This window comes from Gracilinanus agilis, chromosome 4 (assembly GCF_016433145.1).
Source record: "Gracilinanus agilis isolate LMUSP501 chromosome 4, AgileGrace, whole genome shotgun sequence".
NCBI classification, from domain to species: domain Eukaryota; kingdom Metazoa; phylum Chordata; class Mammalia; order Didelphimorphia; family Didelphidae; genus Gracilinanus; species Gracilinanus agilis.
The window spans coordinates 519,149,544-519,161,547 of NC_058133.1; the positions used below are offsets into that span (position 1 = coordinate 519,149,544).

The following is a 12,004-nucleotide window of genomic DNA, read 5'->3' on the forward strand; positions in this document are numbered from 1 at the left end:
GAGAGAGATTGAGAGAGAGAGAGAGAGAGAGAGAGAGAGAGAGAGAGAGAGAGAGAGAGAGAGAGAGAGAAAGAATTGGGTTTGGTCTCCTACCCTGACCTCCTCCCATTAGGGAAAATAAAGATATTGAGTCATTTCTGAATATACCTCCAAGATTGGTCAAAACAAGCATGGCTTCCGAGAGATTGTCATTTCAGCTCGAACTTTCTCAAAATGTTGATTCTTTCTTGAATGAGATTATTGATTTGAAAATGAGTCTTTCGGTTTCTTAGTTCTGGGTCAGAGAAGAATAGGAAGCCAAAGGTGAACAATGAAAAGGTGCTTTGGAAACCCCCAATAGCTTCAGAACCTCAGTGCCCTGATGCTCAAGTGGTTGTTTCAACCAAAGATATAATGATGATCTCTGAAGATCTCTTTGCATCTTGGGGAAATGCTGTTGTGCAAATTGGGATATTTGACTCAGTCTGCCTTCATTCGAATTAATTTTTTACTCCTAAATAAAAGTTAAGATGATAGTTTCCAAAGCCTCCCTCGTTAACTATTTGTGTAGAATTGAAAACTGTGAATTTTCTCTGTTGTCCTCGCTCATTTCCTTCATAGCCAACATATTCCCAGCTTGATTTCTCTGAATGCTCATTTGACAGAAATGAAATAAATCAGTCACAGATTGAGAATATAATTTGGTTCTTAAAATACTAACATGAGAATCATGCCAAATCTTTCAGGTAATGTCTTAGGAGAAATGGCTCTTGTTAAGATTTTTATTGATACCTTTTCACCTTCCACTTCAATATATCTTTCTCCTTTCTACTCCACGAAATCGTCCCTTGTAAGAAAAAAGACAAAGAAAACAATTCAGCTAAACTAAGCAGCACTGCCCCATTCCATAGCCCAGTGATGGCGAACCTTTTAGAGGGGCAGGTGATGTTCTCAGGTGCATGGAGAAAGGGGCAGGGGAGCAGCCCCGTCCCACGGCCCTCTGGCGAACTCTGTGCTCAGACTCTGAGTGCTGCCCATGGCACGTGTGCCATAGGTTCACCACCATGGCCAGAGCCTAATTTCTTCTCTGGGGCCAAGCTTTTAGCAGCTCTTTTAGCAGCACAGCATTCAGTTTGGTGGTGGTTTTAAATTCATTCGGTGTCCATTGATAGAGTCCTTGTATACAGTTTTCCTGTTCATGCTTCCTTCATTCAGCATCAGCACAAATCTTCCTCTGTTTCTCTGAGACTCTCACTTAATGTTGCAAGACAGTAATATACTGACTTGTATTTGGAAATCAGTTTGTTCCCGTCACCAATGTTTACTTCCCATGTAATATTGCAGACCTTGAAACAGATCACCCCCTCCCAATTTCTAGACGACAACCCAAGTGAAATGACTTTGCCAAGGTCTCAAAGTGAAATCAGCAGGAGAGTCAGAACCCCAAATCAGATCTTTTAATTCCAAGTCCAGTACATCCTGGCTGACTCAGATGAAATAAAGGAAAACTGATTTGTTTGGTGTAGGGCAATCCCCTATGAAGAAGTTCTCTTTATCATTATGGCTTGACAGCTAGTCTACAACCCATGAGATGACTTGCCATCTTGTTCCCTGCTCGGGTGGAGAGGCTCATCACCAGGCGGGCTCCAGGACCATGAACTTCTTTCTGGGCTATCTCAGGTCTCCAAGACCACCCGACAGCTCATAGCAGGGCTTGTTTATGGTGGAGAGACGCCTTGCACGTACCCAGCCCCACATGGGTGAAGTGTGGCCATGAGCCAAAGTAGCCCTCACAGTAGACGTTCAGACAGGTTTGATGGTATTTTTATGCAGTAACCATTATTCAAGGAGGAGAGGAGGTGGAAGGGCCTGGAGGTCCCCCTTCTCAGCTGTGTGACAGCCTTTGCTCTAAAAGCTACCCTAAAATGTAATGCAAGTTTCCTTGTAGACATAGTGTAAGAGTGGGCTGGGGATGGGAGGAAGAGAAGGGGAAGGAACCCTGCGTGCATGGAGAGGCAAAAGCTGGGTCTAAATTCAGCCTCAGAGTCCTCATCTGTGAAATGAGGGGATTGGACTGACTGGCCTCGGTGGCCCCTTCTAGCTCCAGGTGTAGGATCCTGTGACCCCAGTTCGGTCTCTGGGGCAAACCTCCCAACCATTCTTGTCCTCCTCGTAGAGTCGGGGGAGATCCCGTGTCCAGCCCCAGAGCCTCCAAGCCTCGGAGACGGGGTTAGAGGAGCTGGTGGGAAAGCTGTTTCTGTCCTGGGGCAGGGAGGACTTGGGCCTCAGGCTCATGCCCTTTTCTCCCCTAAGCTCCCTGGAGTCTGAGGGCCTTGGTGGGTCGAGGCCCACACCGTGGGGGCCTGGCTCAGCACCTCCTGCTTCCTCCAATGCTCCAGGAATTCTGCTTCTTGTTTCATTTGGTGTTGGGTTCGACTTTTTAATTTTCATTTACTTGCCCTCACTTTGATGTTTTCTCTTTTTCCTTTTCAAACTTCACCAGGAGAGGCCACTTCTGTTGGAAGCAGCCTGGAAGAAGGAGAAGGACATCGTGTCCAAGGAGATTGAGAAGCTGCGGACGTCTATTCAGACGCTCTGTAGGAGCGCCCTCCCCCTGGGGAAGATCATGGACTACATCCAGGAGGACATGGACGCCATGCAGAATGAGCTCCAGGTGTGGCACTCAGAGAACAAGCAGCATGCCGAGGCCCTGCAGAAAGAGCAGAGGTGAGAGGCGGGCAGGGCTGTGTACAGGTGAGGGGTGGGCACAGCCCAGGGAGCCCTGCGAACTGAGGCAGGGCTGCAGAGAGCGCCCCCAACACACATAGGGCTCCTCAAAGAGCAGAGGTGAGGAGTGGGCAGGCTTGAGGGAGACGCAGGCAGGGCCTCCACACAGCTCCCCCAGGAGAGATTTGAGAGCAGGGCATGGAATATCTTAGAGATGGATATAAGGTTCCGTACTTGGGGTCAAAAAATTCATCTTTACGAGTGAAAGATGTGTGGGGTAGCCCACGTCTGAGGAGGAAGAATGTCTGGGGGGACGGTGGACTCCACATGGAACTAAACAAGGCTATAGGATCTCAGGCAACATGGTTAAGTGGAAGGAAGCTAAGAGAGATCACCCTCCAGTGCTCCTGCCCCTTCTGAAGTACTGCACTTCTAGGCTCCCTCCTTACAGAATTAAATTGAGAATCTGGAATGTCCATGCGGGGCAATGGTTGGTGAACAGATTAGATACCAGCTTTGTCCCAGGCTGTGACTTTGGGAGAGGAGGAGCAAAGAAGGAGGATGCTTGAGGAGGGCCTGGGGCCTTGCTGACTGCGGTGACCCACAGGAGAGTAGAGTCCTTGGCTGCTGTCCTGGTTCTGCCATGGCAGAACTATGGAGAGGGGTAGGAGGAGGCTCTAGTTGGAACACCGGAGGTCAGTCCCAGACTGGGGTTTGAGTTGGGGGAAACAGGGACTACATCTGACTCACCCTAGATTATAGAAATTAGAAGAACTAAATGGGTCCTAGGAAACAGCAAATACGAAAAATCCTAAAACTGGAGGCATCAACCCCCACCCCCCACACACACACACATCCTGAGAACAAAGTCCAACTCAAAATAGAAAACTAACAATAAAGCCTATTCGTTGGCTGCTAAAATTTGAAGGAAAAAAAATGAGCAAGCCAAAGAGAAAGAACTCAACTATAAATAGCTGTTATGGGGACAGAAAAGACCTGGGTTTGAATTTGGGGGACAGTGAAGTTAAAACACCTACTTCTAAATCAGCAAAGAAAAAAACACCAAATAATCCCATGTCCAAAAAGAATTTTTGGAAGAGCTTAAAAAAGATTTCAAAAACCAAATGAGAGAGGTTGAGGTAAAACTTGGGGGGAGGGGGAGGAATAAGAGCAATGCAAGAAAATCAAGAAAATTATGAAAGATCACCCAATTGGAAAAAGAGATCCAATCATGAAAGAAAATAACTCACTAAGAATTAGAACTGGACAAGAGGAAGCCCATGACTTTCTAAGGTAACAAGAAATAACAAAACAAAGTCATAATAATGAAATAATAGGAGAGAATATGAAACATAGATTACAAAAATAAGTGACCTAGAAAATAGATATAGGAAAGACAATGTAAAAATTATCAGATTACTGGAAAGTTAGGATCAGAAAGAGCTTAGGCACCATTCTCCAAGAAATCTAAAGGAAAATTGCCTGGAACCAGGGAAATGGAAAGAATCTACAGCTCACCATCACAAAGAGACATCACAATTAAAATACACAGGAAATATGATTGCTAAGTTCTGCAACTCTCAGATTAAGGAGAAAATATTACAAGCAACAAGGGGAAAATATCAATTTAAGTACTGTGGAGCTACAGTCAGAATAACAGAAGCCTTAGGAGCTTCAACTTTAAAAGAATGAAAGGCATGGAACACAGTATTTTAAAAAGCAAATGATCTGGGTTTACAACCAAGAATAGAATACCCAGCAAAACTGAGCATAATTACACAAGGGGAAAAAATGGATATTTAACAAGCTAGAGGAGTTATTCTTGAGTTGGGGTCCGGGAGGAAACAACTCATTAGAAAATTCTGTCTGTAAGAATCATAAGAAGGTCAACATGAAAAAACAATTATAAGGGACCTTACAAGGTCAAATTGTTTACTTCCTATATGAGAAAATGCCATCTTTAACATGAAGAATGTTTAGAATGACATTATTACTTGGGTAGTTTGAAAGATCATATATAGATAGAAGACTTTAGGTCAATCTAAATATAATAGAATAAGCTAAAAATAACAATAAAATAGGGCAGGAAGAGGTGAAATGGAACAATTGTTTTATAAAAGAGGCATAAGTGGAATAATTGGAACAGAGAAGGAGAGGAAGGAGTGGAGGGCTGGTAGTACTAGAATGCTAACCTCATCAGACTTGGGTTAAAGAGGAAACAAATATATGGCTAATAGCATACAGAGAAACAGGGTGAGTGGACAGGATAACGGAGGAACAGAGTCCCCTTAAGGGACTTAAGAGAGTGGAGTATAGATTAAGAGAAAAAGGGTGAGGGAATAAGGAAAGGGAGAAATTCCTAAGAGGGAGAACATACCAAGAAATAGAGGAAAAGGTTAGGTGATAAGGGAGAGTCTCTCAGGAGAGGATAAAGGAAGGATTTTTAAAAGGGAATTCATGTGAAGAAATAAAAAGAGCCTGGTGAGAGGATAAAGGAAGGACTTTTGGAAGAGGGAACAGAATAAGAACTTGGAGATTTGAGGGGAGAGACAAGGGAAGGACCATTAGAAGGATGAGTTGATTTAGAACTAGGAGGGCAAGAACTAGGGGAGAGGATAAGGATGGGGTTCTAAGAAGGGAATTGAATTGGAGAGGAAATGGACAGAAGAAACTGGATGTCTGAGGAGAGATATGGCAAAAGGAGAAGAAGAGAAGGACCGTCAGTGAGAAAAAAATAGAATAGAGGGAAATAAACAACTAGTAATTATAGCTTTGAACATGACTGGGTTGAATTCACTCATAAATTGGAAATGGATAGCAGAGTGGAGCAAAATCCCAAACCCAACAATATGTGGTTTACAAGAAACATGCTTAAAAATGAGAGATACACATAGAGTAAAAGTAAAAGATTGGAGCAGAATATACTGTGCCTCAACTGATACAAAAAAAAAAGAGGAGGTAGCAGTAATAATCTCTGACAAAGTTAAAGCTAAAATAGATATAAGCAAAAGATAAACAAAGAGACTATATTAGGTTAAAAGGTAACAATAGATAATGAAAATATTATCAATATTAACCCTATATGCACAAAATGTTATAGTGTCCAATTTTTTAAAGGAAAAGCTAAATGAATTACAGATAGAAATATATAACAAAACAATGAATAATGAGGGACTTTTCCCCTCTCAGAACTAGATAAATGTAATGAAAAATAAGGAAGAAGTCAAGAAGACAAATAGAATCTTAGATAATTTAAATATGATAGCTATCTGGAAATAAATGGATAGGATTAGAAAAGAGTATAACTTCTCAGCAATGCATGATACCTTTATAAAAAATTAGACATATATAGGAAACAAAAACATTATTGTTAAATGTAGAAAAGCACAAATATTAAATACATCCTTTTCAGACCATAATTCAATAAAAATTATATATAAAGGACCCTGGAAACACAAAATAAAAATTAATTCTAGGCTAAATAACTTAATCTTAAAGAATGAGTGTGTTAATTCATAGAAACAATAAATAATTTCATTAGAGAAAGATCATAATGAGATGACATACCAAAACTTAAGGGATACAGAAAAAGCAGTAAATAGAGGAAAATTTTTATCTCTAAATGTGTATCTTAGTAAATTAGAGAAAGAATGGATTGGTGAATTCGAAATGCAATTAGAAACTAGAAAAAAGATATATTAAAAGTCCCCAACTAAACACCAAATTAGAAAGCCAAAAAATTAAAAATGAGAACAATAAAATTGAATATGAAGGAAAGAAACCATTGAACTAAGAAATGAATTTAGGAGTTGGTTTTATTTAAAATTTTAACAAAATAGATAAACCATTGGTTAATATGATTGAAAAAGAGAGAAGAGGGAACAGTTGGGTGGCTCAGTGGATTGAAAGCCAGAACCAGAGACAAGAGGTCCTGGATTCAAATCTGCCCTCCGATACTTCCTAGCTGTGTGTCCCTGGGCAAATCACTTGACCGCCATTGCCCAGCCCTTACCACTCTTCTGCCTTAAAACCAATAAACAGCATTAATTCTAAAACAGAAGGTAAGGGTTAAAAAAAAGAGAGAGATAACTCAAATCACCAACATTAAAGGTGAAAAGGGTGACTATACCACCAATGAAGATGAAATTAAAGCAATTATTTGGAATTTTTTTTTAATTCAAAGATATTTTATTTTCCAAATTACATGTAATAACAATTTTCAACATACATTTTCCAAAATTATAAGATCCAAATTGTCTCCCTACCCTTCTCAGAGACAGTAAGCAATTTGATCTGAATTATACATGTATTATCATGCAAAGCATACTTCCGTATTGGTCATTGTTGTAAGAGAATACTCACATAAAACCAAAATCCCAAAATAAAACCATAAATAAACTAATATGAAGGCTAGTAAGCTTTGATCTTCATCTGACTTCAGCAGCTTTTTCTTTGGAGGTAGATAACATTCTTTGCCATAAGTCCTTCAGCATTGTCCTAAACCACTGTATTGCTGAGAGTAGCTAAGGTTTTCAAATTTCATCATTATACAATTATTGTATACAATAATACAATATTATACAATATACAGTTCTGCTTATTTCATTCTGCATCAGTTCATGCAGATCTTTCCAGCTTTTTCTGAAATCATCTTGCTCATCATTTCTTATAAGCACAGCAGTACTCCATCACCAGTATGTACCACAATTTGTTCAGCCATTCCTCAACTGATATACAACCCCTCAATTTCCAATTCTTTGCCAACACAAAAAGAGGTCCTATAAATATCTTTTGTCCAAGTAAGTACTTCCCTCTTTTTTATTACCTTCTTGGTATAGAGTCCCAATAATGGTATTACTGGATCAAAGGGTATGCAGTTTTTTGCCCTTTGGGCATAGTTCCAAATTGTCCTCCAGAATGGTTGGATCCATTTACAACTCCACCAACAATGCATTAGTGTCCCAATTTTATCACATCTCCAACTTTTATCATTTTCCTTTACTCTCCTATTGGCCAATCTGATAAGTGTGGGTTGGTGCTTAATTTGTATTTCTCTAATCAAGAATGATTTAGAACATTTTTTCATATGATTTTTGATTGGTTTCATTTCTTCATCTGAAAATAGCTTGTTCATATCCTTTGACCATTTGTCATTTAGGGAACGGCTTGTAGTCTTAAAAATGTGACTTTGTTCTCTCTAAATTTGAGAAATTGGAATTAGGAGTTATTTTTCTCAGTTATATGCCAACAAATTTAATAATGTAAGTGAAATGAAGAAATATTTACAAAATTATGAGCTGCTTAGTCTATCAGAGGAGGAAATAGAATATCTAAATAAGCCTATTTTAGAAAAAGTAATTGAACAAGCCATAAATGAACATCCTAAGAAAAAAGCATCAGGACCAGATGGATTTACAAGTAGATTCTACCAGACATTTGAAGATCAACTAATTCAATATTAAATAAATTATTTGAAATAATAAAGGAGTTTTACCAAACCCCTTTTATGAAACAAATATGGTACTGATACTGTAAATGAGAAAGAGCAAAAATGGAAAGAAAATTACAGACCCATTTCAATAATGGATATGGATGCAAAAATCCTAAATAAAACACTAGCTAGGAGATTACAACAATATGTCACAAAGATTATACATTGTCACCAAATAGGGTTTATGCCTGGAATGCAGGAAGGGTTTAATATAAGGAAAACTATCAACATAAATGATTATGTTAATAGCAAACATAATGAAAATCATATGATTATATCAAGAGATGCAAAAAACAAAACTTTGATAAAACAGAACACTCCTTGCTATTAAAAATACCAGAAAGAATAGGTATAAATGGAATTTTTCTTAGAATGATACAAAGCATCCACCTGGAACCATCAGCGAGTATTATTTGTAACAAGAATAAGCTAGAAACCTTCCCAATCAGAACAGAAACGAAACAAGAGGGAGCAGCTAGATGGTTCAGTGGCTTGAGAGCCAGGCCTAGAGATGGTAGGTCCTGGGTTCAAATGTGGCCTCAGACACTTCCTTGCTATGTGACCCTGGGCAAGACACTTAGCTCCCATTGCCTACCCTTACCACTCTTCTGCCTTAGAACCAGCACACAGTATTGATTCCAAGATGGAAGGTAAGGATTTTAGAAAGGAAGGAAGGAAGGAAGGAAGGAAGGAAGGAAGGAAGGAAGGAAGGAAGGAAGGAAGGAAAGAAGGAAGGAAGGAAAGAAGGAAGGAAGGAAGGAAGAAAAAGAAAGAAAGAAAGAAAGAAAGAAAGAAAGAAAGAAAGAAAGAAAGAAAGAAAGAAAGAAAGAAAGAGAGAGAATGTCCATTATTTCCAGTATTATTTAACATAGTTTTAGAAATGCTAGCAATAGCAGTAAGAGAAGAAAAAAAATGGAGAAAGCAGAATGGGAAAAGAGGTAATGAGAGGTTATATGTGGATCATGCTAGAGATTCAACTAAAAAGTTACTTGAATCAATCATTTTGGCAAAGTAGCAGTATGTAAAAGAAGCCCATATAAATCACCAACATGTTTACATATTACTAAATCCTGCAAGAAGAGATAAAATACTTGGGAGTTTACCTGCTAAATCATACCCAGGAACTACAGAAACAATTATAAATCACTTGGAGAAATATTGTTTATAGATGGGCAGAACCAATTGACAATATTATCTAAACTAATTTACTTATTCAATGCCACCCATAATTACCAAAAATTTATCTTATTGAGCTAGAAAAAATATAACCATTCATTTAGAAGAACAAAAATCAAAACTAGAAAAAGAATTAGTGAAAAAATATACAGGAAAGAGGCCTAGCAGTATGGGATTTTAAACTATTATAAAGCAATAATTTTCAAACTTACCTGGCTTTGGCTAAGAAATAGATCAGTGCAATAGACATACAATAAACATCAATAAAAGATTATAGCAACTTGGTATTTGACAAAAATATAGCTAGATTACTGGGATAGGAAATCACTATTTGGTAAAAATTACTGAACACAACTAGAAGGTATTTTGGCAGAAAGTAGGTAGAGACCAATATCTTACACCATTCACTAAGAGAAGATCAAAACGGATGCATTATCTAGTCTTAAAAAGAGATATCATAAGCAAATTAAAAGAACAGGGACCATGTTGTCTATCAGATGTAAGGATAGGAGAGGTATTTGTGAGTAAACAAGAAATGGGGAGCATTGTGCAGTGTAAAAGAGATCATTTGGGGTACATTAAATTAAACAGTTTCTGTACAAATAAAACATTTCCCAGCTTAGAAAAAAGCAGAAAAAGGGAGTAAATTTTTGTAGACAATCTCTCAGATAGAGGTCTTATATCTAAAATATATAAATGTATAAAATATAGAGAGAGAGCTCTGTCAAATTTATAGAAATAAGAGCCATCCCCCAATTGATAAATAGGCAAAAGATATGAACAGACGGTTTTTGGTTGAAGAAATCAAAGCCATATATGTAGGTACATGAAAAAAATGCTCTAAATCACTACTGATTAAGGAGATACAAACCAAAACAGTTTTGAGGTATCATCTCATACCCATCAGAGAGAGATTTCATGAATGTTAGGGGTGAAGTTGAAGCGGGATGAAAAATCAGCTCTTTTTACCACAAAGTTATGCCTAATTTATGTCCACAGGAATTTGCCTCAGGTATGAAGGTTAATTTTTTTAAACTCATCCCATTAATTTCGAGAATCTCATTCTGTTGTGTTTTTTTAATTCACTAAATCAAAGTATTTTGCCGCCTTGGCACAAGAACACCTAAGATTAGGGGGAGTTTGCTCAGTGTGCTCTCACCAACATTTAGTTCTTTCCTTCCTCTTCATCTAACTCCTCCAGACGACAATCCCTAGTTGCTGTCCATTTTTGGCTATATTTTTAAAAGTGTATTTAGTTGTCTAACATTTTGATTTTCAAACCCCTGTTTTGTAAATTTAGTGTTTGATCTTTGAATCAGCTTGAACAATTTTGTCTGCTGTGGGCAGTTTGGAACTCGGAGATCAACCCTGTCTCCGATTACCTCTCTCCCTCTGCCACTAGTGATAGATTAAATCAATCATAAATCCTTAGATGCTTAAACGGGAAAACAAGTGCCCCCATGACTGACCTGCTGCCCATTCCTGTTTCTGCTTAGCATCACAGACTGTGCGGTGGAGCCTCTCAAGGCAGAGCTAGTCGAATTGGAGCAGTTGATTAAGGACCAGCAAGACAAGATCTGTGCGGTGAAGGCCAACATCCTGAAAAATGAGGAGAAGATCCAGAAGATGGTCTACAGCATCAACATTAGCTCACGGAGATGAAGGCCTGAAAGGACCCGGAGCCCTGCCCATTTTAACACGAAAGGGAGGGATGCGTGGATGAGCGAAAGCTGGTCCTTTCACCTCTCACAGTTGGCGAAGAAAACCGTGCCATCAGCCCACCGTGTGACCGAGCTTTCGAAATGTCAATTGTTGGCGGGTGGGATGACCTGGGTGTTGGGGGGGCGGGGCGGGGATTTTCTAGTGACATCCAGTTCCCTTTCCATGTACCCTGCAACCCCCCTCTGCTTGCGAACTTGCTCGGCTAGTCCCTCTGGGGAGTTCTGGAAAGTACATCTTGCAGCTACAAATGAATGGCAGTCTTCTCTTTCCGTCAGTTTGAGACCGGGTCCCAATTTTAAAAATTATTTGTGACCTAGAAGTTCTAGGGGGTTCTCTAGGTCAAGCACAGAGAAACTTTTTGCCAGGGTAAATGAATTTTTGATAGTCATTTTATACGTAGAACAAAAGGCCTTTAAAACGCTGAAAATGAATTCCTGTTTGTGTTGAATTTGTGTCTGCATTTGGAAAGGGTTAATATAAGTGCACACGTTCCTTAAAATACTTGTCTGTCTTCATGTTTCTTTCCTCATTTTAGCTGCAGGTATTCCTTTCTACTATCTTCCTATCGGTTTGTTGCATGTCTTAAAAGTTAAATGATTTTTTAAACAAATTTCATTGTTTTTCCGGATATATTCCTAGTACGAAATCGTCCAACCTCCTCTCTTCTGTCCTCCACATGTGCATTGCCACTGGCCAGGCTGGACGGAAACGGGTAAGCGATCACCATCGTCCGAGTTCGAGAAAGAACTCGGTCTGGCCCAGCACGGGCGGGCGACATTCTGGTGCCTTTGCTTTGCTTTGTGGGGCACATTTTGTAAAATGCTTTATAACAACCACAAAGAGAAGACCAAAGTGGGCGCGTTTATTCTGGCGTGCTGGTGTGTTACCTTTTCCAGAAAACTTATTTTT

General features: G+C 39.2%; 1 protein-coding gene across 4 annotated transcripts in view; it reads left to right on the forward strand.

The window, feature by feature from the left end:
* Positions 1-11,202, forward strand: part of TRAF3IP1 (TRAF3 interacting protein 1) — an 81,105-nt gene extending 69,903 nt beyond the window's left edge. For 2 of the 4 annotated variants that reach the window (XM_044673375.1, XM_044673376.1), the window contains 2 exons: positions 2,483-2,706; positions 10,870-11,200. In XM_044673375.1, coding sequence (XP_044529310.1) covers positions 2,483-2,706; positions 10,870-11,035 — 390 coding nt within the window. In that variant the 3' untranslated portion in view covers positions 11,036-11,200. Of the gene's footprint in view, positions 1-2,482; positions 2,707-10,869 lie in introns of all 4 variants that reach the window. The other 2 variants (XM_044673374.1, XM_044673373.1) reach the window with 2 other exon arrangements.
* The last annotated feature ends 802 nt before the right edge of the window (positions 11,203-12,004 follow it).